The sequence below is a fragment of the Blennius ocellaris genome (assembly GCF_963422515.1).
Source record: "Blennius ocellaris genome assembly, chromosome: 16".
NCBI lineage: Eukaryota > Metazoa > Chordata > Actinopteri > Blenniiformes > Blenniidae > Blennius > Blennius ocellaris.
Genome location: NC_137665.1, coordinates 21,520,212 through 21,544,679, shown reverse-complemented (window position 1 = coordinate 21,544,679; position 24,468 = coordinate 21,520,212). Strand labels below are relative to the sequence as shown.

The 24,468-nt window shown below is 48.7% G+C and overlaps 1 protein-coding gene across 3 annotated transcripts; it reads right to left on the bottom strand.

Annotated features, from left to right (window-relative positions):
- Nucleotides 1-4,082: 4,082 nt before the first annotated feature.
- LOC308141174 (zinc finger protein 646) lies at nucleotides 4,083-24,200 on the bottom strand. Of its 3 annotated transcripts, none has more exons than XM_080511220.1 (5): nucleotides 23,938-24,200; nucleotides 15,812-18,574; nucleotides 13,069-14,181; nucleotides 11,119-11,981; nucleotides 4,083-5,302 (listed from the first exon to the last, which is right to left on the bottom strand). In XM_080511220.1, exons 2-5 carry the CDS (start codon nucleotides 18,346-18,348, stop codon nucleotides 4,884-4,886), a joined length of 4,932 nt encoding a protein of 1,643 aa, XP_080367346.1. In that variant the 5' UTR covers nucleotides 18,349-18,574; nucleotides 23,938-24,200; the 3' UTR covers nucleotides 4,083-4,883. The 3 variants fall into 3 exon arrangements, with proteins under 3 accessions (XP_080367346.1, XP_080367347.1, XP_080367348.1); XM_080511221.1 differs by lacking the exon at nucleotides 23,938-24,200 and having other exon boundaries at nucleotides 15,812-18,058; nucleotides 18,151-18,276; XM_080511222.1 differs by lacking the exon at nucleotides 23,938-24,200 and having other exon boundaries at nucleotides 15,812-18,055; nucleotides 18,151-18,252.
- Nucleotides 24,201-24,468: the final 268 nt, after the last annotated feature.

The window sequence follows — 24,468 nt, the reverse complement described above, 5'->3', positions numbered from 1 at the left end:
TGCTCGCAATTTTGTCAAACTGAAACTGGATTCTTTGTGTTCTGTAATTATTGTAAATAACTTCAGAGAGAAAAAATGACTTGCATGTCTATGTATAAATCTACTGAGATATCTATTCCCCTCAAAGTTGACACGTCGTTCGATCTCTGTCCCGTTTCCACGTCGCCGCGTCCCCCCCCCCCCGTCCCCCCCCCGCTGTCGTGGGCGTGGCTGAGAGACGGCGCCAGAGAGGCGGAGCACCAGCTTCTAGCGCCATTTGTCCGCCACGCTCCGTTCAGATGCTGCGTTTACGTCCACCACCACCACCCCCCCCCCCCCCCCCCCCCTCAAAACAAAAGTCTGCAGCGGTGTTTTTGTCAGCCGTCGCTCCCGTTTCATTTATTTTCCTTGAAAACGACGAATCCCGGTGGATGTTTGAGGCGTAAACGCAGCCGCGACTCCACCTCCCTCCCATCAGCCCAGCTCCAGAGGCTCCGCCCACTGGCTCCTCTGATGAAAGTGCTTCCCTCCATATTAGGACATTTTTTAACCCCGCCTCCAGGGCTCTCCAGGCCACGCCCCCTTCATCTCTTTTGAAGCCTCGTTAGCGGTTTCTGAGCTCCGTCTCTCTTCACCCGCGCGTTCGTCTCTCAGCCGCGGCTCCGCCCACGTTCGGTCCTCATCCACTCCTCCGCCATAAGGAAGTCCCCAGAAGAGTCCGCACCGACATCCTCAGCGACATTAGCATTAGCGGCTAGGAGGCACTAAACGTGTACATCGGTGTTCTAAATGAGACGGATAAAACAGAGTTTGAAAACAAACGTCTGATTTTCTGTTACAACATCTGGCAGTCGTGTTCCAGCTAGCTAAATGTCGCTAACAGTTCGTCGTCGTTTTGTCCCGGTTTTCCCTCGTTACACCTCAAACTTCGCCTTCATGAAATATTCAACCCTCACTGGTTGACTGCAGAGCGTCAGGACCTGAACGTCTGCAGTCACATCGTGTGCCGCCGGCACGGATCAGTGTCCATCTTTGTTATTTCGCCATGCTAACAGCTCTGTTGGCGTTTTCCAGGAGTGTCCGTCCGTCACGAAGTGAGAAGATTCGTGAACAGACTCGCCTCCATAGGTCTGCGCTAGCATGGACCCGCTAACGGCGCCGATCTGCCGAATCTAAGACGAGTCGCGGCGTCGTCGTCGAAGCCGCCAGCTGTTGACAAAACCTTCCTGTGGTCAAAAAAATGTGAGATGTGGAGCCGTCCTGAAGCGTCCTTCCTGTCAAACACGGGGAGGGGGGGGGGGGGGCGAAGGAAACTGCAGATGAGAAGCCGTTACAAAAAATTTTAATAAAATAAAAAACGTGTGAAAAAGCAGAACGAGGACAGAACGATTGTTCGCCGACGCAACTTTGACTGGAAATGCAACTTGTGTCCCGTTTTTTTTGTGTGTGTGTATGTGTGCGTAGCGTAATGTAAAAGCGATCTGTCCCCCCCTTAAAAAAAACACCCACCCCACCCCCCCACCCCAACCCGCTCCTCCCTACGGCCCCGCCCCCCCGCCCCCCTCTCTCTCTCGTACTGCTGTTGGCTGTTCTGTTTAGTTCATGTGACGTGCCAGTATTCCCCCCCTTCTTTACCCCATCTGCCCCCCCCCACTACCCCTCTTTACCCCCTCCCTTCTCTTTCTCGCCCCCCCCCCTCCCCTCCCCTCCCCCTCCCCATGGATCTTTAAGATGACAACTCTATGCAGATGCTGTCTTTTATAAGTGTGTCAAAATTTTAATTTAAAATAAAAACTGAAAAAACAAACCCTGACAGACATATTGAGATGATAAACAAAAAAAAGAAAACGAATAAAGAAAAGGATTGTTCAGTGTACCCGGGATGTGTGTCTCTCTTTTCCGTCTCTCACTCACAAGAGCCGCGGCGCCCGTCCAACAACTTCAGACGCCGTCGAATAAAGATGGCAGATCAGAGGAGGAATGAGAAACTCGCAGGTGGATCGAAGAGGTCAAAGGTCACGGAGGTCAAAGGTCACCAAAGAGATCAAAGGTCACGATTTCATTACGGGTATGAAGCGTCTGAGAAGTGAAGCTGATGACTGAAGCAACTCGACAACAAGGTTTCTCATTGTCTGATCTCCTTTAAAAAAAAAAACAGCGCCCCCCCCCCCCCTTATAAACCATAGTTGGTAGAAAACCACCGTCCGTCAACACTCGTCTGTGGACACCTACAAAAACCATCGTCTGTGGACACTCTTAGGAGACCATGGTCTCTTGGACACGCCTTGTTCCTCGGCTCGTGGAATCGTTGTTTAATTCATTATTTCCATCACATCGAATCTTTTATTTAAAAAAACAAAAAAAACAAAAACAAGAAACACATTGAATTACATTCTGGTGTAAAGTGAGTAAATACGTCCCGACATTTAATCCACATTCAGAAACTTCTGATTGAAACAAACTGCCACACATTTTAACAAGTTTCTTACGATCTAAATATTTTACTGGGACTTTTCAGCGTTTTTTTTCTTCCCTTCCAAACAAAAATTCTCGATATATGTATAAAAAAAAAAAAGAAAAAAACAACCTGAGAAAAAGTTAAATTTTTTCATCAGGCTTCTAATTTCTCTCTTTATCTTATAATTATTCCAAAAATTTGACCGACTTCAACTAATTCACAGGTAAAAATAGAGTTTCATTTTTTTTCCGGTTAATTTTCAGTAAAACTTTTACTTTTTTTTTTCTTTAAGCTTAAATGTTTGAGACTTTTTCTTTGAAGAACATCCATTTGAATCAAGAGTTTTAAAACCGCACAAACAAACAAAATTCAAAATTCAATCAGAGAATTTTTTTTAACATCAAAAAAAAAGTTAAAAAAAAACTTTGTATATCATAATTTGTATTCTAGTGAAAATTAGATATTTAAGTTTCTCGTGGTAAAACTGGAAAATTCACCAAAATCTAACAAATATCTAATAAATGATTTTTCATAATTACAAACACTTTTTTCTCTCCTATGGTCGGCATCAAAAATTTGTTTATTCAATAAAATCCGAAAAAAAAAAAAAAAAAAAGCAATCGAGAATCCTGGGAAAAAAATTTTCTCGTTTGGAGGAAACTAGAATCAGCTGCCGGAGTTTGAAGCTGCCGACCGACTTCATGGCGACGCTCTGCGTCTTCATCATGCTAATGCTTGCTAACGTTAGCTAACAGCTTCCAGGGAAACTCAAAAATCCACCGAAGGTTTGGTGTTTCTATAATAATCCTATGAATACAACCGTTCCTGCAGCTCCTGAACAAACCGTCTCATGCTGATGATTCAGGCTCGTCGATTAATCGATGACTCAGCACATCGTTAAAAGTTGCGTTTCATCTCACCGTTGAAAAAAAACAACGAAAAAGTTTGAGAGCTACATAAATGTTGTACGTGAAATAAAACTGAAAGTCTGCACACGAGCAGATTTCATGACGAGTTAGAATGACTCAGCATTTTCTCATCGGATTCAGCTTTTCAGAATAAAATAAAAAAGATAACATGAATTCTATTTTTAAAGGCTGGCTTTTCTGATTCCAATATCAGATTTTCTTTTCAGTTTTGTGTTCCGACACTCATAATTTGTTTATTTTCCAGCTTTTATTATAATTTGTTTCTTTATTTTGGGTTAAATTCTCCTCCATTATGTTGTTTCTTGTCAATTAAATGGAAAACGTTTCTCTTGAGCTTCTCATTTCTAAAATCTAAGTTTAGTTAATACAAACATGAAAAAAAACAAGTGTTAAAAGATTAACAGAAATTTAACAGAAACCTATTTTGATTAGTGGCACAATGAGTTATTTCTTTTCCTCACATCAGAAAATGTTTCTATTTATGTATGTATATATATATATATATATATATATATATATATATATATATATATATAAAACCTACAAACTGAAATGTCATGAAATAGAAAGTTGCAGACTTTTTGTGTAAAATGAAGCAGCTGCTGATGAACTTCCGTGACCTGCAGGTGAGCGAATGAAGCGCCTCCCAGACGTCTGCCGAGTTTCCATTAAAACACCCCAACATGTAAAAAAAAAAAAAAAAAACAACAACCCACAATGCACCTGCCGCCGGCCGCCAAGCACCCGTCCAATCAGGAAGAAGCAGCTCCGATTGGACGCCGCCCTCGTAAACTGGTTTTCCCCGCCGTCCAATGAAAAATGGTGGGCGGAGCCACGAAGTCACGGCGCCAGTCAAGTTTCTACGAACCACGTTTACGAGCTAGACACCAAAGTCGTAAACGAGCCAAGAGGCCCGGGGAGGGGGGGGGGGGGGGGTCCATCAATCCCGGCGTGAAAAGTTCACGACCTCCGCGAATCCTCCGGAGGTCTGTGACTGAAAACAAACGTTTATAGAAAGTCAACAGGCAGCGTGCCGCTAAAAAGACGCGATGCAACGTGTCGACCACGAGGCGTCAGTCACTTTGTTGTCATGGTTACCGACAGACTCTTTGGTTAGCTTCGGGGAAGACGTGACAGAGCTGGAATTTTTCGCGACTTGGCTGCCATGACGACCACACACACACACACACGGCTGCTGTTTGATCCGCTATCAGAGAAAACGTCATTTCTACGTCTAACAACACAAGTTCCACATTTTCCGTCTATTGTTTACTCCGCTACTTCGAGAGGAACGTTTTTTTCGTTGGTGCGTCTCGGGAGTCGAACACGGTTCCCTTTTTGATACGAGTCCGGCTCCGTCCCCGTCAAGACGTAGGGTTTCCCCCTTCCACACTCCGCCTGCTGCCGCCGTCAGCCGCCACCGGAGGGCGCCGGCAGGTCCTGAAATGAGTGGCCGCCGCCTCCGTCGCGTCTTTTCGCGGTTCATTTAGGGGGCGGGGCTAACAGGAAAGGGGCGTTCAGAAACGTCTGGTGGCGACGGAGAGGAAGGCGGAGGGCGGCGCCCGCGGCGGCGCCGGGCTCCTCCAGTGCACCTTCATGTGGTGCCGGAGGTTGGACTTGGAGGAGAAGCGGCGGCTGCACTGCTGGCAGGAGAAGGGCTTCTCCTTGGTGTGGATGCGGCGGTGGCAGGCGAGCGCCGTGGACACCCGGAACGACTTCCCGCACTCGTGGCAGCGGTAGCGCTTGGGCTCGGTGTGGATGCGGCGGTGGTTCTTCAGGGACATCAGGTTGGGGAACTCCTTCTGGCAGGAGATGCAGAAGTAGGTGCCGGTCTTGTGGCTGTTCTTGTGGTTGAGCAGGGAGCTGGCGTGGCGGTACGCCCGGCCGCACTGGCCGCACACGAAGCTGCCGGAGCCCGACGCCGCCGGACTCAGATCTGAGAGGAGAGAAACACCAAGTTTCAGGTCAGAGTCACGACAGACCACCAGAGTCAGACATCATTCCGCCGAGCGCGGCGCCGACGGGCCTCAACAATCCGCGGCGCCACCCGACACTCGCTCAGGAGCGTCTAACCGAACCTCCGGACGTAGCGGTAACGCCGGTTCTGCTGTCGTCAGTCCAGTCAGAGCGTCTCGGGTGTTTTGCCACAGACGTGGAGCCCGCCTGCGCCTGCTGGAGCCTGGCGGTGGACTGAACATCGCCCTCTGGTGGTGGGAGTAACGACGAAGACGCCAGAGGATTTTAAAGTGTGCTTTCACAGCGTTCTGCCGCCGCCTGCTGGTTGAAACAGGTCGTTGCATCTTCAACCAGTTTAATTTGATTAAATCTGGACTTAATTACTTGTCGCTGCTTTGTAATTTTTGTTCCAATTCGACGTGCAGTTCAGATTTAGTGTCTCCCCCTAGTGGTGGTCAGAATAACGACAGGAGGACATGAAGTATGAAGGGGGGGTGGCGGCACGGGATTAAGAGCAGGACCGTCACCCGGCGGAACCGTGTTCGATTCCCAAGTGACACCAACAGGAAACACAAGTTACCTTTTCTTTTTTTTTACCTAAGAAAACTACAAAATCACATCAAACACGTTTTACAAATTAAGAGAAAAAAATACCAACTTTCTTCCTGGAACTTAAATTACGTCGTAAAGTTTTCAGACATAATTGAATTTCGGTAGTAAACTCTAAACCCCCCAGAACTAAATGTTGCGTCGCCCTCTAGTGGAGGCGGCGATGAAGACGGCAGCAACGTAGGGAAATGCCTCTAAACAGGTTCACATCCAGTTTCCATCAAAGTCTAACCGACGTCAACGTTCTTCACAATCTCCACGTACATTTTCGTCTCCCAGTCACGTCAGTGGCTTGTCGTCACCATGGCGACGAAGACCCCGGAGCTAACGGAGAACTCTCCGCGGTCCTGACAGACCGACCGGCGCTCCCTAAAGTCGGAGCGTTCGCTTCGGCCTGCAGTTTCCGCCGCCGCCGAACAGACTTCCCAGACGCTCCGTTGAAGGTCGGACTTCATCCGCCACTGGAAATAGTCCCTCTGGGCGTTAACCGGCCGCGGTTCCTCTTCAGGTTGTCGTGGCGACAGTCGGCTACTCAACTTGACCCTTCGTGTTATTCCAGTCTGGACGGTCGTTTAGCGGGTTAACAGGTTGAAGGAGCAGAGGCTTGAAAATTCACTGAAATCAGCTCGTCGTCAACAATGAAAATAAACAACGTGATTTGATGAAAAGCTCATCGAACCGGCTTCAAACACGAATCCTGTATTTTCGGACTCGATGTTCAGCTGGAACACAGGAAATCGTCTGATTCAGAGGAATATTTTATCGAGGAGCAAAATCAATCAGCCATCAATGAAACTTTCTGCCTTAATATTATTCCAGTCGGTCGTCACAGTGCTGCTCCGGAACGGGAGTTTAAAACAAAAACAACTGTTCATTACGTTAACTTGGCCTTTTTTTTTTTTTTTTTTTAACTGATTAAAAGTTTCAAATCAATTCAGAGTTAGTTTTTGACGGCACGAGTTTAAATGTCTTTGAGGTACGGCTGCTCCGGAGAAAAATCAATGGGCAGTATTGAAATCACAATTATGTCTTTGAATTTGGAAAAGTATTTATCGAACATGTTTATACAAAAAAAAAAGAAAAAAAAAAAGAGTCCTGTTAAATATATAAAAAGATCTTGTAATGTTGTAGTAAAAAGTAAAGTGTTGTACTGCACTCAATCTTTTGGAAACAAGAAATAAATAAAGCACAATAAGAGATAGATAGACTTCAACATAAATACTTTGATCAATTGTTCCAAAATAAAAGTGTAGAGCCGATGAACGGAAGGAACACTCCATTCCAACACACTTCTCACAAACGCTTTTCTTTTGTCGTCGCAGCTTCACACACGCTGGGACAACAAAACTACTTCCTCTCTACAAAATAAAGTTCCCCACCGCCCCACAGTCACTGGGTGAATCATGACCTTAACCGATCGCCACAGTGGAACTTTATTGTGTAGAGAGGCGGGGTTTCCGCTCGGTAATATTCTGGTGTTCTGAGAGAGAAAAGAGTCAGTGAGAAGTGTGGGGTCATGGAGGAGAAGTCCGGGGTTCTGGTGAGACCGAGATGGTCTGGAACCAAAATCGTAGCGACTGATATTAGCTTAATGGAGCAGCCGTACTCCCAGGTGCAGCCGTACGGCCTGTAAGGCTCCAGTAACCAGTGGTGGCGCCGCCTGACACACGTTAAGCACCGGCGCTTTGTTTAAAGTGGGTTTGTTCCAGCGAGGAAAAGCAGCTTCTTCACATTGTGGCTGGTCTGGAGGGTTCTAAAGGTTCTAAAGGTTCTAACGGTGCTGCGGCGGCCTGAAGGAGACAGCACAGAAGCCAGAGTTTCAGCTATTTATTCTCAGTACTCAGCAGTAAGGGTTATAAGTATATGGACAAGTTCTGTTAAGAAATGAATTATCAAAACATAGTTTATAAAAGTGTATAGTAAGCATTACATATATATGCATGGGGGGAAAGAACAAAAACGTTAGAACTTCAAAACAAAACGAGGTTATAGTCGTTCCAAAACCGTTTCTTTTCTTCTTCTTGGGTCGTCTAAAGCTACGTGAGATGCAGGCGGGGGAGGGGGGGGGGGGGGGGGGGGGTGTCCAAAACACAGGAACAAAAAGAAGTGAAGAGGAGAGAGGAGGAGGCGGAGAGTTTACAGGTACAGTTTGTGTGATCTAGAGCAACACGGACTCCTACAGCACAGCACGCTCACTGCACGCCGTTCACCGATTACAACGAGCGCCGCCGCTCCTGGACACGCCCACACGGCCTCCACTGAACTCCAAACAAACACCAATAAATACAAGGGCTTACCGTGGGACATTAAAAAAAGAGGTGGGGGGTGGGGGCGCCGAGGACTGGAGTTCCTCAGTAGAAACACAGTAGAGTCAGAGTCCAGTGGCTCCACAGCACAAAGAGGAAGAGGAGGAGGAGGAGGAGGAAGAGGAGGGGCGGTTACATCGACACGGCTCTAAAGTCACACATCCTACAGACTAACGCGGTCCAATACACGTGTTAATAAGAAGAGTCATCGCATAAATACATCTCACACACACACACACACACACACACACACACACACACACACACACACACACACACACACACACACACACACACACACACACACACACACACACACACACACACACACACACACACACACACACACACACACACACACACACACACACACACACACACACACACACACACACACGCTCCTCCTCCTCCAGGAGTCGGACCAGAACTGGAATCTGAGATCAGATCAGATCCACGTCCTGGTCTGGACCTCCCGGTCACACATGTGGACTCAGACTGCAGCTCGGTCACAGACCTCACGACGCCGTGGAGAGCGATTATTACTACTAGTATTATTATTTACTCTTCTGATGAGGTTGGATTGTTAATTGTCTATCAAAGGAGAAAGGTGTGTTGCCTGACGAACCCTGGAGGAGTTCCCTCCGTCTTACAGCTTCAAGTTCCTCAAACACTGGAAGAAGAAAAGAGCAACTTAAACAAGTGGCTTCAGTTGGTAAAACCTGATCAAATTCATTAAGTTGATTTATTCATGAGGTTCCGACTGAAGCGGCTGAATTTAGGCCAACTGTTTTCTTTTTCCGGTACGAAAACTAGCTGAATTGCTTCGATTGTTAACGTCTTAATGGATCAAGTCCTCAGAAGGTCGTTTAATTCATTCACTTGTGTTCAAACAACTTGATTTATTAAGACGTTACCAACTCAAGCAATTCAATTAAGTTGGTCTAACGAGTTTCTTTACCCAGTGCAGCATCCCTGATGGGTTTTTTAAATTAACGTGAAACATGTGCTACTTGCTTCTGAAAGTTTGGTGGCTTTTGTCATGCAGTTTCGAGAGTCTATTATTATTATAATTATTATCATAAAAATGTTAGTGTGACTTTCATTAGACATCGGATGATCCACCGGAACTCCATGAAGTCATTTTAATTTATTAAAAAAAAACTTAGCGGACAAAACCGACGAAATCTGAGAGCTCAAGAGACCAGATGTGGGATATTTCTATGACATCACTGGTGCTGCACTTAAGCTCCGCCCCTTTGTGAGCAGCAGGGTCAAAGTTCATACGTCATATCTAAAAGGTCAGAACATCTGACTTAAAAAAAAAAAAGGGTCAATATGTTATAATTGATAACACCTTCGGTGGGCAGCCACACTATGGAGTAGCTTCTAAAAGATTTTCAAAATAAGATCACCTGCTCCAATGATGCAAGGATGTAGGCGGGGACTGAAGTGAGTATTTATCCAGCTAATCACAATAAAAATCTATGAATTCTGACATGAGAATTGTCACATAAGACGTTTAACCTTCAACAGGAAGACAAAACAATATTCTGCGGTGTGGATTTACCCGTTATGCAATTTTATTTGTTTTTGCTTCAGCTGTTCATTATTTGAAGCGTTTTAATTGTTGTATCTTTTAGTTTGACGAAAGGTTGTAGAAATCTGAGTTTGACAGAAGCTCCAGTTCTTTGAAATTTATTTCACTTAACCCCCCCGAAAAAAAGGAACCGTGGACTAAAACTGACTCGCTGCTGCCACCTAATGCACCGGAGTGGCAGAACTGACATTTTTACACTTTAACCAGATGAAACTCAGGAATCAGAGACGATCATGTCCGACCGCTTTCAACTTTATACTGAAGTGAAAAGAAAAGATGTTTCCTGCTTTGATCTGAGAATGAGGTACAGGCGAGTCCACATGTGTGACACACCCAAACACACACACACACACACGCACACACACACCCAAGCACGCACTCTCCCTTTAAGAAGCAGCCCACCATCGCGTCCGTCTTCAGTTCCCATGAGTCACTGCTGCCTCCAAACCAGGACGTAACAAAATGTGTGAACGTGGTGAAAACACGGTGACGAGGGGCTTCGCCGCCGCGCAGACAGCCTCAGAAACCCGGCCAACGGACCAACCAGACGCCGCCACAGCCCCTCCCCCTCCCCCCACCCGCCACAGCACTCACAAGTCTCTACGAGCCAGTCCAGGTGCAGCTCGGTCCCTTAGGGCCCGGGTCCACAGGGGCGGGGGTCACGTGAGAGGGGCGACATGCAGCGAAGGGGGACAGGGGGACATGAAGGTTTAGTCCAGTCTGCCTGTCACTCAGTATGTGGGGCTGCTCTGTCCTACCCGGCCCTCCAGAGACTGGCCTGCCCTATGGGGGGGGGGGGGGGGGGCCTCCAGGTGAGCACCATGTCCTACCTGGGCCTCACGGGGCGTCCTGGCCTACATTGGCCTCATGAGACGTCCTGCCCACAAAGAGGCTCCGTGACCCTCCGAGGCCTTGTGGGTGCTTCCTACCCTGACAGGGTCTAGCAAGAGAATCCTGCCCTAGCGGAGCTCTGTCGGGAAGCCCCGTCCCACTGTGGCTCTGTGGGAACATCTCTATGAAGTGTGTGTGTGCATTCTCTATCCGCGGTCCTCTAGTTACGTGTAGTTCTTGTGTGTCAGACTCTGCCATCACACACACACACGCACACACCACAGCCACACATGGACAAAGGGACAGAGGAAGGCGAGCAGGATGAAGGCTACGCTACATTTTTGGCACATCCAGAAACCTTGACAAGTGACTGCCAGCTTCCCCCCCCACAGACACCCCACCACCTCCCCCGCCCTCAACCCTTAGCTCATATGAAGGGGCCGCCGGGCATACCCAGGAAGTTGGGCGCACCCATACCCACGGAAGGGGGCGCCGTGGAGCCGCTCCAGTGCACCTTCATGTGGTGCCGGAGGTTGGACTTGGAGGAGAAGCGCTTGTCGCACTGCTGGCAGGAGAAGGGCTTCTCCTTGGTGTGGATGCGGCGGTGGCAGATGAGCTGGGTGGACACCCGGAACGACTTCCCGCAGTCGGGGCACTGGTAGCGCTTGGGCTCGGTGTGGATGCGGCGGTGGTTCTTCAGGGACATCAGGTTGGGGAACTCCTTCTGGCAGGAGTTGCAGAAGTAGGTGCCGGTCTTGTGGCTGTTCTTGTGGTTGAGCAGGGAGCTGGCGTGGCGGTACGCCCGGCCGCACTGGTCACAGACGTGAGCCTTGATGACGTGGCCGCCGCCTCCTCGGCTGCGCGCTTTCGCCGAGCTGCCGGGATTGAGTCCTTGCTCTTGCATCAGGGTGAGGTCAAGGCCGGACCCCCAGCCCAGCTCCTGGGAGCCTCCTGGTCGGGGCTGCTGGGGCCTGGGCTGGCGGGGCTGTGGCGTTTGACCGTGAGTGATCTCCATGTGGAGTCTGAAGCTGGCCTGGGTGGGGAAGGCGCGCTGGCAGGACCGGCAGGTCAGCTCCCGCTGCTTCTGGTGGACGCGTCGGTGGTTGTACAGCTGGGAGGAAACGCGGAAGGCCTTTCCGCAGTCGTGGCAGCGGTGACGCCGCGTCTCCGAGTGGATGCGGCGGTGGTTCTTCAGGGCGAGTAGGTTGGAGTACGTCTTGAGGCACACGGCGCAGTGATAGATACCGACGGTGTGGGTGTTCTTGTGGTTGAGGAGGGAGCTGGCGTGGCGGTAGGACCGGCCGCACTGATCACATCTGTGCACAGAGGAAGGAGGAGGTACCACAGGGCGGGAGAAGGGTGGAAAAAGGGGGGAGAATAAGGGAGATTAATATGCAAGACTGACACCTAATATAGCAATTCAGGTTAAATAAATGTCAGTAATTGGTTACCACTTTCTATTTACAGATCAAGGTGTTAACTAGCTATCAGCTAAATGTTAAACGTACAGGTATATGATCTGAAATCCGGCTTAAAGCTTCTACAGAAGACTACAAAGTGGTGTACCATTTAGCGTTATGGTTACTAAACATGTCAAGCAGGAGAGGACTTTTGAGTGGGTGAGGGAGGAAGGGACATGGGAGGAAACAGCTGGGGGTTCATTGGGGGGGGGGGGGGGAGGCATCTGCTGCTTCCTGCACTGCACAAATCAAGCAGCTTCAATCACAACTGGACTGATTCAAAGACCTTCTACCTCTGAGGTGGTGACTCAAGTCCGAATGTCATGATGAAGAAATCAAATGAGCCCAAAGAACCTCAACCGAGTTGTCTGTAGCAGTCGCGTGAAAACCCCTTTAGAGAAAGATGACCTCTGAACATGTGCAGTGCAGCTAGCTCCAAATCCTCCCTAACCCTTCCTCGCAAACATCAAAATGCAGCAGAGCCATGAGAGCAGATTCTAGACTGGTAACGGGGCGCTCTTCGAACAAACACAAACAGGGACTCCAGTCAAAATCAGAACAGAACACACAACATCAGTGCTTTGAATTTAATATACGACACACAAAATGCTACTTCAGTCTGTGGTAAAGAGGTCTAAGAAAACAATGCATGAAAACAGTACATCTGAACATTAAATGCTTGACTGAAGGTAGCCTAAAAAAAAAAAAAAAAACCACAGTGTGAGATATATGCTAACTGAAAGCAAACGGGGTTGACTTATCTGGTCTCTCCACTAATTCAATTTGTCCAAACTTCAGAAAAATCCGAATTCCGGCACGCGTATGGTCCCAAGGAAGCCGGATTGGAGATCATATACCTGTAATAGACATGTAGAGACCTAAATTTATCTTCACTAGTTGTTTTTCGACTTCGAAGAATCACAAACAACTGACGAGAACTCACGTGTACCGACACTCTTCGCCCTCTCCCGTGGGTGCAGTGGCCTTCCTCCTGACATCCATGCCTACCTGGTTGTCCCCGCAGCGGTGCCTGGCCAGGCCCGACCTCCCCTGGAAACTCTTGCCACAGTTGGGGCAGCCGAACGGGGTGGCCCCCTCCTCGTGGACCTTCTGGTGGTTGCGGAGGAACCTGGCCAGCCGGAATGCTTTCCCACACGTGTGGCAGATGTGCTTTTTCCGTTGCGTGTGGATGCGCATGTGGTTGCGCAGCGCCATGTAGTTGGTATAGGGCTTGTCGCAGAAGTTGCACCTGAAGTTGCCCGTCTTGTGGGTGTGCTTGTGGTTGAGGAGGGAGCTGGCGTGTTTGTAGGCACAGCTGCACAGGTCGCAGGCGTAGGGCCTCTCATCAGAGTCCAAGTCCACAGAGCTTCTCTCCATACTGATGTTGGTGGAACTGTTGGTGGAGGAGGAGGAGGGCAGGTGCTGGGCCGGGCAGTCGTGGGCCGCAAGCTCGTCGGCAGTGGCAAAGCCTTCGCAACACCCATCGCACTCAAAATCCATCTGGGCTCCAGGGCCCTGCGGCCCCTTGCACAGGCCGGCCGTAGTGTGGGTGGCAAGTTGCCTCTGAGTGCGGAAACCTTTGCCACACTCCTGACAGTTGTGCTTCTTTTGGGCAAAGTGTAGACGGAGGTGGTTTTTCATGGCCAGCCTGTTGGGATATGTGGAGTTGCAAACGTTGCAGTGGTACTCTCCAATCTTGTGGAGATTCTTGTGATTGGCCAGACTCCCCGCGTGACGGTAGGTCTTTCCACATTCTTCACAAGCAAAGGGCCGGCGTCCACTCTCTGCGGGATCAAACTTCTGGGGCCTGGAGGTGCCAGCTGAGGAATAGGGCTTCTTGAACCCAGGGTGACTGTACTTGACTCCCATCACCTGGCTCTTTGAGGACTCTCCCCTCATTGCCTGCATCTGAGAGGGGCCAGGCTGCTGCTGAAAGCGGGAACCGTTTGGGCCGGCTCGAACCAGACCCTTGGCCCGGTGTTCCTCATGGAGGCGGAGGTGGTTGATCAGCTGCTTTTGGATCTTAAAGGCTTTGCCACATTCTTCACACTTGTGCCTGCAGCAGGAACAAGGAGAGGGGTGAAGAACACACAACATGAGGTTGTCTTTCCCTTACATCAATATCACAAAATATGCTACCGGACAACAAGTTTCCTTTTGTATCACAATGAATTTGTTACTCTGCAATTTGCAATAACGCAAGATAAAAATATAAATCTCAATCACCTGGAGTTTGCATGCATGTCGCGGAGCGTCACTCTATAGATAAAATCACAACGGATGCACAAATGTGTGACAGCCTCAAGACAACTTAGAAGAGTCCAAAATACAGTCTCGCCTCGGTAAGTGTCTAACAAGTTCAACAACTGCCGTTATGCTCGTCAGCACCAGGAATACTCAAAGGCTACTGTTATTAATGTTCACTGTCATGCACCAACTCTCTACTAGTTGGTGCTACAGAGCCGTCAGTCAGCAGTCCTCTTGTCTGCAGCACTACTTGAGTAAAAAGGCAACAGTGCAGTGGGAAACATGGGGCACGTTCACACTGCATGAAAATGCGACCCAATTCCAATTTGGGGTTTTTTGTCACGTGACCCATATCCTACATGATTTGTGGCTGTGTGAAAGCTCCAATTCAGATTTTTTTTCGCACCAGATCCAGGCCTCGATCATATGTGGTATCACTTCGGATCATTGAAGTGCCTGTTACCAGAGAAAGTGGCTCAACCAAAATCTTAAAAGCTGTTTTGGACCAAAACATTTGGTCCAATCACATTTACACGACAGTGATCGAGGTCGCCTTTAAAATGTACCGTTACCGATCTCACAAAAACATCTGGTCCAAGCAAAAAAAAAATCTGAATTGAACATCAAGACCTACAGTGTGAATGTAGCCAGAGAGACGCTGTCTTTCTAAAACAGTGCAGTTGGTCAAAAACGTTCATTGAGAAAAATGAGAAGAAGGTAACTTTTAGGCCTTCATAAAAGAACCGACAAATCAATTCATTGGTGCAAAGCATCATTGCAAAACATCAACACAACACATGATATCGACCTGCTTCTGCTCGCTGGTTGTGCTAAGGCTATTGTGACATCATTTACCCTGAGACTCTGTGATCTGGTCTGAGAATATAAGCACAGCTCATCAGCGCCTCACAAGACCTGCATCCACTTCACTTATTACAAGTTTAAAGGCTTCAGGTAGTCAATGGAAGATGACGAGTCTGAAAACATGGTGCAGGAATTAAAGACTGAGTTGATCTAAACACACCCAATACATTTACATGACCATGTGTAAAAAAACTGAAATATATATTGTGACAAATTGTGACCGTTTTCTCTACATTTCATTTTTTCTACAAGTTATAATAGTTACCATAAAAATGTGTTTCTGTGCACCCAACGACTTTCCACACCAACTCAAGAAAAATTAATTTGACAAGGGTTTGAGGCATGAAGATGCATTAGTTATGTTTAAATTTTAAGCCATAAGTTCACAAATTTCTTTCTCTATTTTGAGATTTTGAGGATGAATCCTACATAAATTCCATTCACAATTTAACGCATCTCAGTGAGACAGGAGCTGCTTGGTCATTTGAAAAATCGGGATTTTAAAGGAAACATCTTTCCTTCAGTACCTTCCTTTCATTAACGGGTAAAAAAAAACCAAAAAAGACAGGGCCTACCTCTTCAGGTCAAAGTGTGTCCTTTGGTGATTCTTGAGAGCCAGCAGATTGTAGTAACGTTTCTGACACACCAGGCAGCGGAAAACTCCAGTTTTATGGGACTTCTTGTGGTTGAGAAGCGAGCAGGGGTGTCTGTATCCTCGTCCACATTGGTCACACTTATGGGGTTTGTCACTTTGGTCAACCATTGGCCTACGTCCATCGCCTCCAACATCCCGGCTTCCTCCGGCAACCCCACCACTGACCCCATCTCCTCCAGACATCCCTTTGGCTCCATTCAGGCCTGACTTGCTCAGTGAAGTGGCTCCATTTTTTCCAGGGCACAGGTGGGTGATTAGGTGGTGGCGGTCAGCAAAAAACATACCACAGTCAACACAGATGTGGTTGCGGCCGTCCATTTTGTCATTGCCATTGGCTGGACCACCGCCGATACCCTGCTGCTGGCCGTCCGGCCTTTGAGGACCATGAACTAACTGATGATTCAGGAGATCCTGCTTCCTGGAGAAGCTCTGGCCACAGGTGGAGCAGATCATCCTCCACTCTTGCCCCAGGTTGGATGGCCCAGGCCCTGTTGGGTTATTGGCGTGGCTGCGCAAGTGGCTTCTGAGGGCTCTGAGGCTGGCATAGTGGTTGCCACACACAGAGCACTGATACACCTCTCCATCATCGTCATCGTCTTTCTCGTTGCTCCCCATCCGCTTGCCTCCGCTTTGAGAGTACTGTCTCTGGCTGCTGCCTTGTTTGTGGCTGCTGGACCCCCCAGAAGGCAGGGCTGTTCCACTGGCGCTGTGGTAATTCATGTTCCCCATGAACCCATTGGACATGTTGCCCTGCTGCGGCTGCTGCTGGCCACGGCGGGGACACATGTGCGACTTTATGCCTGCTACGTCTCCGTACATCTCACCGCAGTCGGCACACACGTGTCTGTCGGCCTGCCGGTGAGCAGAGCTGCTCTGGGAGAGAGAGCTGCCGTCAAACCTGTCGTGAAACTCCAGGGAGTCCAAGCCACTGCTGTGACCTCCGTCAGGAACGAAGTGACCACCATCACCCAGGTTTCCTGGCAGGGAGATGGGAGTGGTGGCCCCGCTTCCTTCCTGGACATAGCTGTGCTGGGAGTCCAGGGTCAGGGGCTCAGGAGATAGCCAGTCATTGCCGTCATTGTTGATGGACTGGTTGGAAGAACGCCCCTTGTGGCTTCGCAAGTGGCTGTGTAGGGCTGCCAGGTGGGGATACTGCTTGCAGCAGATGGTACACTGGTAGTGGCCTGTCTGATGGCAGCGTTTGTGGTTGACCAGGCTCCCTGCATGCCGGTAACTCTTGCCACACTCCCCACACTTAAAACGGCGCTCTCCGTCATCTGGAGAATTCGGCTGTGGCACCCGGCCTCCAGCAGAGGAGGACACCGACCCCTGTGATCCAGAACTGAGGCCGTCTGAGTTGAGGATGGAGCTGTCTTGACCATGGGAGGCAGGGTGGGGGTCATGGGTAAGATAGTGGACTTTGAGAGTCTCCAGGTCTGGGTGCCCCGCGCCACAGTAAGCACATGTATAAATGGGATTATTGACCGGGGGGCCCATTATGGGGTCATAGGGTCCTCTTTTCTCAGTGGGCAGGGGTGGTAGGGGCAGGGGGTCTCCCAGGGCTGGGGTGTATGCCGGAGATCGGACTGCACTCAGATTGTGCGGCATGATGCCCGGGAAACTGCGGGGCAGGCCAAGGGCAGGCGCGGCGGAGTTGTGAAGCAGGATGTGCTCCTGGAAGTCGGCCTTGTTGGGCAGAGCCACTTGGCACAGGTGGCAAAAACAGGAGGCAGTGTCGCTGCTATGAGACTGGGAGCTGGCGCCGCTACTGCTCAGCATAGAGGCCCCGGGGGCCTTGAACTTCGAGTGAGTTCTTTCGTGGCTGTTTAAGGAAGCCAGGTTGCTAAATTGTTTAAAACAAACAGTACACTTAAAAGTTCCTTGCTGGTGACACTTCTTGTGATTCACTAAGCTACCGTGATGCCGGTAGGTCCTGTCGCACTGGTCGCACTTGAAGGGCCTGTCCCAAGCGTCGTCGGATTCGGGCAAGGTTTTCTTTCGGTGGTCGTCTGACACGTGGCTTTGGAGGACACTATGTCCCATACCACTGTTATTCAAATGGGAGCGTCCAAACCCGTCGGAGAGGTCCTGGGCGAGGCCGTAGTCCCTCTCGTCGTGGCCTGCTTCTTCAGACGCCTCCTCGTTCTCCTCCTCTGCGTGGGCACTACTGGGGGACAAAGTATGGATTCGGAGGTGGTTCTTTAAAGCTACCGCATTGGGCAGCGTACGAGTACAAACTGGACACTGAAATGAACCCACCTCGTGAGACTTTTTATGATTGGCTAGGCTAGCTGCGTGCTTGTAAATCCGGCCACACTGTTCACACTCGAAACGTCCGCTCTCTTCTTGCTGATAATGTGCTTTCATATGCTCTAATAGACTTGGAGTACTCGGGCAAACCATATCACATTCTTTACAGGGGAAACCCTTGGCACGACTCATATCATGCATTGCCATAGTACTCTACAGCAAACTGAAGGAGGGAAATCACGGTTCACAACAAAGCCATGAACGGTGATGTGAGGGAGACAGGGGAGGAAACTGGGGGGCTTAGCTAGTCAGCTGTGAGCGGCGGTAGCGGCCATTTTCCCCCCCGAGAGCCGTCGGTGCTGGCGCAGTCAATCCGGGCCCACCTTGAGAGGTGGTGGGCCTGCAGGGGGTCACACTGGCCAATGAGGTGTCACTGCAGAAAGAAGAGGGAGAAAACAGACAAGAGGTTACTGAATGAGCAACAAACAAGTCTTTTTACATTAAACTTCAGTCCAAACTGCGGACGATGCCAACTCACAATCAAGAAATACATTTCTAAAACCCAAATGTGTTTCTCTGAAGCTCCAGGTACAACAAGTACCGCCACTAAATTCACCATGACTTATTACAAACAAGGTTGTATGTTGATTCCAACCATATAATTGTTGCATCACCGATAAACATCACTCAAAATTAGTTGAATATTCCTTTCCAAAAAGTAAACAAAGCTCTTATTTGTCCAAAAAGACCCCGAGAACTACGTCTGAAAAAGTGAGGCTGTCTTATATTTGGGATCCAAGGAAAAAGAGATATATGTTCTGAGACCAAGCAAATTTCTCTTTAACATCCAGAGAATGGTATCCTGTACCTCAAAAAGAACATATACAAAACAGCGAACACTACAAAAAATGTGGCTTAAAAGTAGGTCAAAACAAGCGCCTCCACAGGAGAAGTATGAGCGTAATTTTAATCTGATGGTAATTAATGCAGGGAATAATTGTCAAGCTGCTAAAAAAAATACAGTGAACTGAGAACAACGTAAGAAGATGGATAGCACCAAAACTGTCAGAGGTGATGGTACCAGGGTCCTCAAGGTGATTTACAGACATAGATAGGAGAATGAACGAATGAATGAACACCAAGAACCAGAAAGACAGACTGAACATGACCTGAGCAATTATTCAGCTGGAAGATCTCCTGAAGTGTTTGATATCATTATGACAGAGTTTAAAGCCAGTCTGTGCTGGAGGAGAACGCTCATGTGGTAGAACAGCGGAGAACCGCAGCGGTCCAGCGAGAACTCAAGACGGCAGTGAAAAGCTGCTTTTTACTGCCTCATGTCATCAGTTTGAGGAAAAAACCACCCAGACCCCCTGCAGTCAGAGATTAAATAACGAAGCATGCAACCCGACTGAATCAGTGAAGAAATGCTGATCAAACATATTTAAGAGTAAACAAACAAACATGCCAAAATCATCAATGTAAACATTGTGAATTTGAATCACACATGTTCAATTCAAACATGTTTCAGTAATTGGTATTTAAATAATGCTGATTTGCGAGAGCTCCACGGCTGGTTCAGTTCGTTTCTACACCTGCTGTTATCACACACACACCTTTGTTGACATTGCAAAGAAGAATCCTCCATCACACAACACCACCCCCCCCCCCCCCACACACACACACACACACACACACACTCATTCAGGGATTAAACACACTCGGAGGCAGTTTTAACAGGCTCATCAGTAATCTGCAGCACACAGCAGGAAGCCGCTCATCTCATTAGAACACACTTTTAGAGATGCACGTGTGCACAAGTTTAAAACAAAAGCGAAACGGCTCAGAAGGGCCTGAGGTGACCTCTTCACGTCACCAGCAACCACACAAAACACAACAGAGGTTACATGAGCCGCTTCAGGAGAAAAGCCTCAACACAGCTGAACTGTGGAAGCAACGCCGACGTCCGGCCGCAAAACACAGTTTCATCCACATCCGACGCCATGAGAGCAAATGTTTTGAAAGTCACAGGAAGTCTGAGTCTGACGTCACTTTGTCTGTATGAACTGAACCAGTTTGCATCATGAGCTGAAACGTGAAACAAGAGTTTTACTGAAGTGGGGGGAAAAAGAAATCAGATGCGACTATTCCAGGAATCTGATTACTCCAACTCATCGGCCAGCGAGGAGTCCTGGGTTTGTAACTACAGACGGTGGTCTGTTCCGGTGTGACCACATCTGCAGCCTCGCCGCTGCACAAAGACCAGGAGGAGGAAGAATGGGAGCAAGAGGAGCAGGAGGAGGAGGAGGAGGGACAGATGACAAGCAGGCGGAGCAACTGTGGAGGGGAGGCTGGACTCCAGCATAAGGAGAGGAAACCAGAGGAGTGGGGGAGGGGAGGGTGGCTGGGTCGGGGAGCGAGAGGCAGACAGAAAGATGGGGGGTGAACGAGTGGAGGAGACGACGGAGGAGGAAGGCAAAGATGAAGACAGTTAAACGGAGAGACAGCAGAGCGAGTGTTTCCTCCTCATCTGGTCTGGGTCAGGGTGAGATTCTGTCTCCACCTGAGTGCCGACTGGTTCTCCGGCTGGAACCGGAGCCTGTGATTTTCTACGCTAACTCTGACCCTGTAGTACCAGTGATGGCCACCAGGGGACTGTATATACACAGGTGGGCAGGTTGTTGTTCACCACAAGAACACATCAAGCTGCAGTGGGTGCGCTGCCACGGACCCCCGGGAGATTATCAGTTAATTCTGAATTTAGAGTCAAACTTTATTTTTAAGTGTCTATCTACACATTAGGGCTGGGAGAGCTGGCTGTACAAAAACAAATTTTTCTTTTTTTTTTTTTTTATTGTGTTTTGATTTGATTTTCTTCTCTCAATGCACTTAAAAATGACTACAGACATGATGTATTGTCAAAAGTTCAACATTATTGGTGTGATTGTCCTCACAAATGCATAAAATGCATATAAACAATCACAAAATTAAAAGTAAATGAGGCTCTGTCATTTAACAAATTCAAGCTTTAACTCAGGTTTAAGCAAAAGTACAAAAGCAGCTACAGACCTTAAAAGAAACGGTAGAACAAAACACTAAAAATGTCAAAAGAAAATGTGCGTGTGTGCAAAATAAGTCATTTTTAGCTACAAACTCACTAAATTGAAGCAATTTTTTGCCCAGCCCGACTACAAATGAACCTGAATCCTCTCAGATACTGTTAAAGCACTGATGCTAATGCTAATTCTAACACTGCTGCTTCATAAAGCTATTACAACTACATCCTTGTAATAGATGCTGTTCATGCCAATATTGACACAAAGGGTGTTGTCAACGACTAACAAATATGAATATTTGACGAATGGATGATATTATATTTTGTCTCATTGTGTTGGAACAGTTCAGCCGGTCAGATTGAAGTAATACCACTCCTGAACACTAGGTGGCCGCGATTTTGTTAATTTCTTTTTAACAGGACTGATCGAGCAGCGGCTTATTGGGAAGTTTAAAACTGGCTGCAGAGCTCACGTGTTATTCAAATGAGATTTTAGCTCATTTGTTTAGATGTTTAATAACTTAATGGAGTTAATGGTTAAAAAAATGTTTGTCCATCACATTTCCCTCCAAATATCTGATTCTAAACCAAAATAAGACAAAACTAGAAATATGTGAAGCAACAGAGAATTTCAGAGTCACTCAACCATCATTGAGCTAAAACATAAGTCTGGTTGTTTTACTCCTCTGTGGTACGAAACAGATGGTATTTTGATTTATGGACACTAACAAGACATTTTTTAGAGGCTTCAAGAAATCCCTGATCAATTTTTATAAAAAACAAAAACTAAATAAAAACAAAAACCTTAATCTTGTGTTTACTCGGGAAATAAATGAACATGATGATTATAAATCCCAGCAGCAGTCATTAATATGAACTGAGAGGAGATCCCTGTGGAACGGCACCGACAAAGGTAAGGGACTGTTTTTCCTGCATTGCTATTCAATTATTCAGAGGACAAGAAAAATGTACACTAATATACACTTAAAATGAGTTCAGGCCCCCCCTCCCTCCAAACAAACCAAACATCAATGCATATTCTCATTTATCAGGCGTCTCAAAACAACTAAATCAGGTCACCTGGAAGACGCTGCTGTTCTGATAGTGACTTCAACCATTTATAAACACTGAATTTATTTTCGAAAAGACCAATCCCAGAGTACAACTCACAACTGTTTTGAGAAACCAAGAGAAGATTTTACTGACTGAATATCAAAATCTGAAATAAATAAACAAGAAATTCCAACTTAAATCCGTCATTCATTCAGTGGCTGCGTTTCTATTGTTTACATGTGTGTTTATGTATACATGCATTTCTGTTGTTTACATGTGTATTTATGTTTACACGCATTTCTGTTGTTTACATGTGTATTTATGTTTACACGCATTTCTGTTTACATGTCTGGTACTGTAGTTTACATGTGTGTTGATGTTTACACGCATTTCTGTTGTTTACATGTGTATTTATGTTTACACGCATTTCTGTTTACATGTGTGGTACTGGAGTTTACATGTGTGTTTATGTTTACACGCATTTCTGTTGTTTACACGCATTTCTGTTGTTTACATGTGTGTCTCTGTTGCTTACATGTGTGGCTTTATTGTTTCTTTCCATGTGCGGTTGCGTTTCTGTTGTGTCCATGTGTTTGTTGTTTACACGTCTGGTACTGTAGTTTACATGCGCGGTTGTGTTGTTTGTTTACATGTGCGGCTGACTGGTCGTGTCGTTCGCGTCCAGCAGCCTCGTCTCGCCGCAGAGCCGCGCGGAGCCCCGGCGCTCGGGACACTTTCCCTCCGCCATGTAAACAAACCGCGCGGCTCCCCCATCCACCCCGGGAGACCCTCCGCGTAGGAGGCGGGAGGCTCCGCTGACCTTCAGCCGCCTCCTCGCCGCTCCGGGTTCCGCCTCGGAGGGACAAAGCGGGGCGGCCCGGCCGACATTTCCTTCGGCCGACTCCCCCACTTTCACCGAGGAGCGACGCCCCGCCGCCCCGTCCGCGGAGCGGCGGGAAGCGAATGGGGGGGTGGGGTTGGGGGTGGAGGGGGGCGTGAGCCGGGCTGCGAGCTGCGCGACGCCGCCGGAGCGGTGCTGTGAGGCGGACAGGATGCTCCATCAGCGGGTCTCCAGCCATCAGCCGCCGAGACCCCGTTTCACGGGAAAATGGCTTTCCAGCAGCAGCGAGCCTCTCCCCCCCCACCCCCCTCGCTCGCGGGCTCAGCCAGCACCGAGCCCCGACTGGAAAAAAAAAAAATTATCTCCGGGGGGGGAGGGGGATTAGCCGTGTCCCGAACCGAGCCCACCGGTACCGACGCTACGCAGAACCGGGCCGCGGTGGACCCGGGTCCTCCTGCCCGCATTTCGGGGGGACGCGGGAGAACGGCGGCCGAGCTAACGCTAACGTTAGCGGCAGGCTAGTCCGTTAGCGTCCCCCCCTCCCCCCTCCTCCACTACGCGATGACACAAACCGAGAGAAAAATGGAAGTTCAGAGCAACAAAAACACAGAAAAAAACCCCAGAAACACGCAGACCCACGCACTCCCCGCACCGCGGGCCGCCTCCGCGCCGACCCGTCCACGGAGGCCCCTCTGCGGGGGGAGCGCGAGCGCCGCTGCACAGATTAGCATCGCAGCTAACCGCGGGCTAGCCCGGAGCTACACAAAGATCTCGACAAACACACCGCGGCCCCGCGCTCACGGAAAAAAAAAACGCGTTTTCCAGCCGCCTCACGCGCCGCACTCACCCCTCGATCGGCCTCCGCGTCCACCGGGTGACCGACGCGCTGCCTGGGGATGCAGAATGCGCCACTCTCACGGATTACTCATGCTTTATTCGCCCGGTGCTCCGGTTCAAACACCGACTTTTGCTTCTTGGCTCCGTCCCCTCGCCGCCGCCGCTTCAGCTGCATACTTCCTGCCGCTCCGCCGCTAGCAGAGCGCGACGCGGCGCGGCGCGGCACGGTCACGCCAACGCGTCATCATGCGCAGAATTAAATGTGGAGGAGATTTTTTTTTTTTTTGTGGGTTTTTTTTCGCCTCGAACTGGCAAAATGCGGCCCGTCCGCGGGGTCTGGAGCGGAACCGGACCCAACCGAACTGAACCAGGCCGGACTGGCGCGGGAACCCAATGACAAACCGAGGTCATTGTATCGTCTCCCCGCGCCAGCCCGCTGCAAACCCCGCATACATGACCAGAAAACACGCTGAACACCGCAGGAAAATCTCCTAAATTAAATATAATCACCTAAAAAACAACGTCCTGGAGAGAAAAAAAG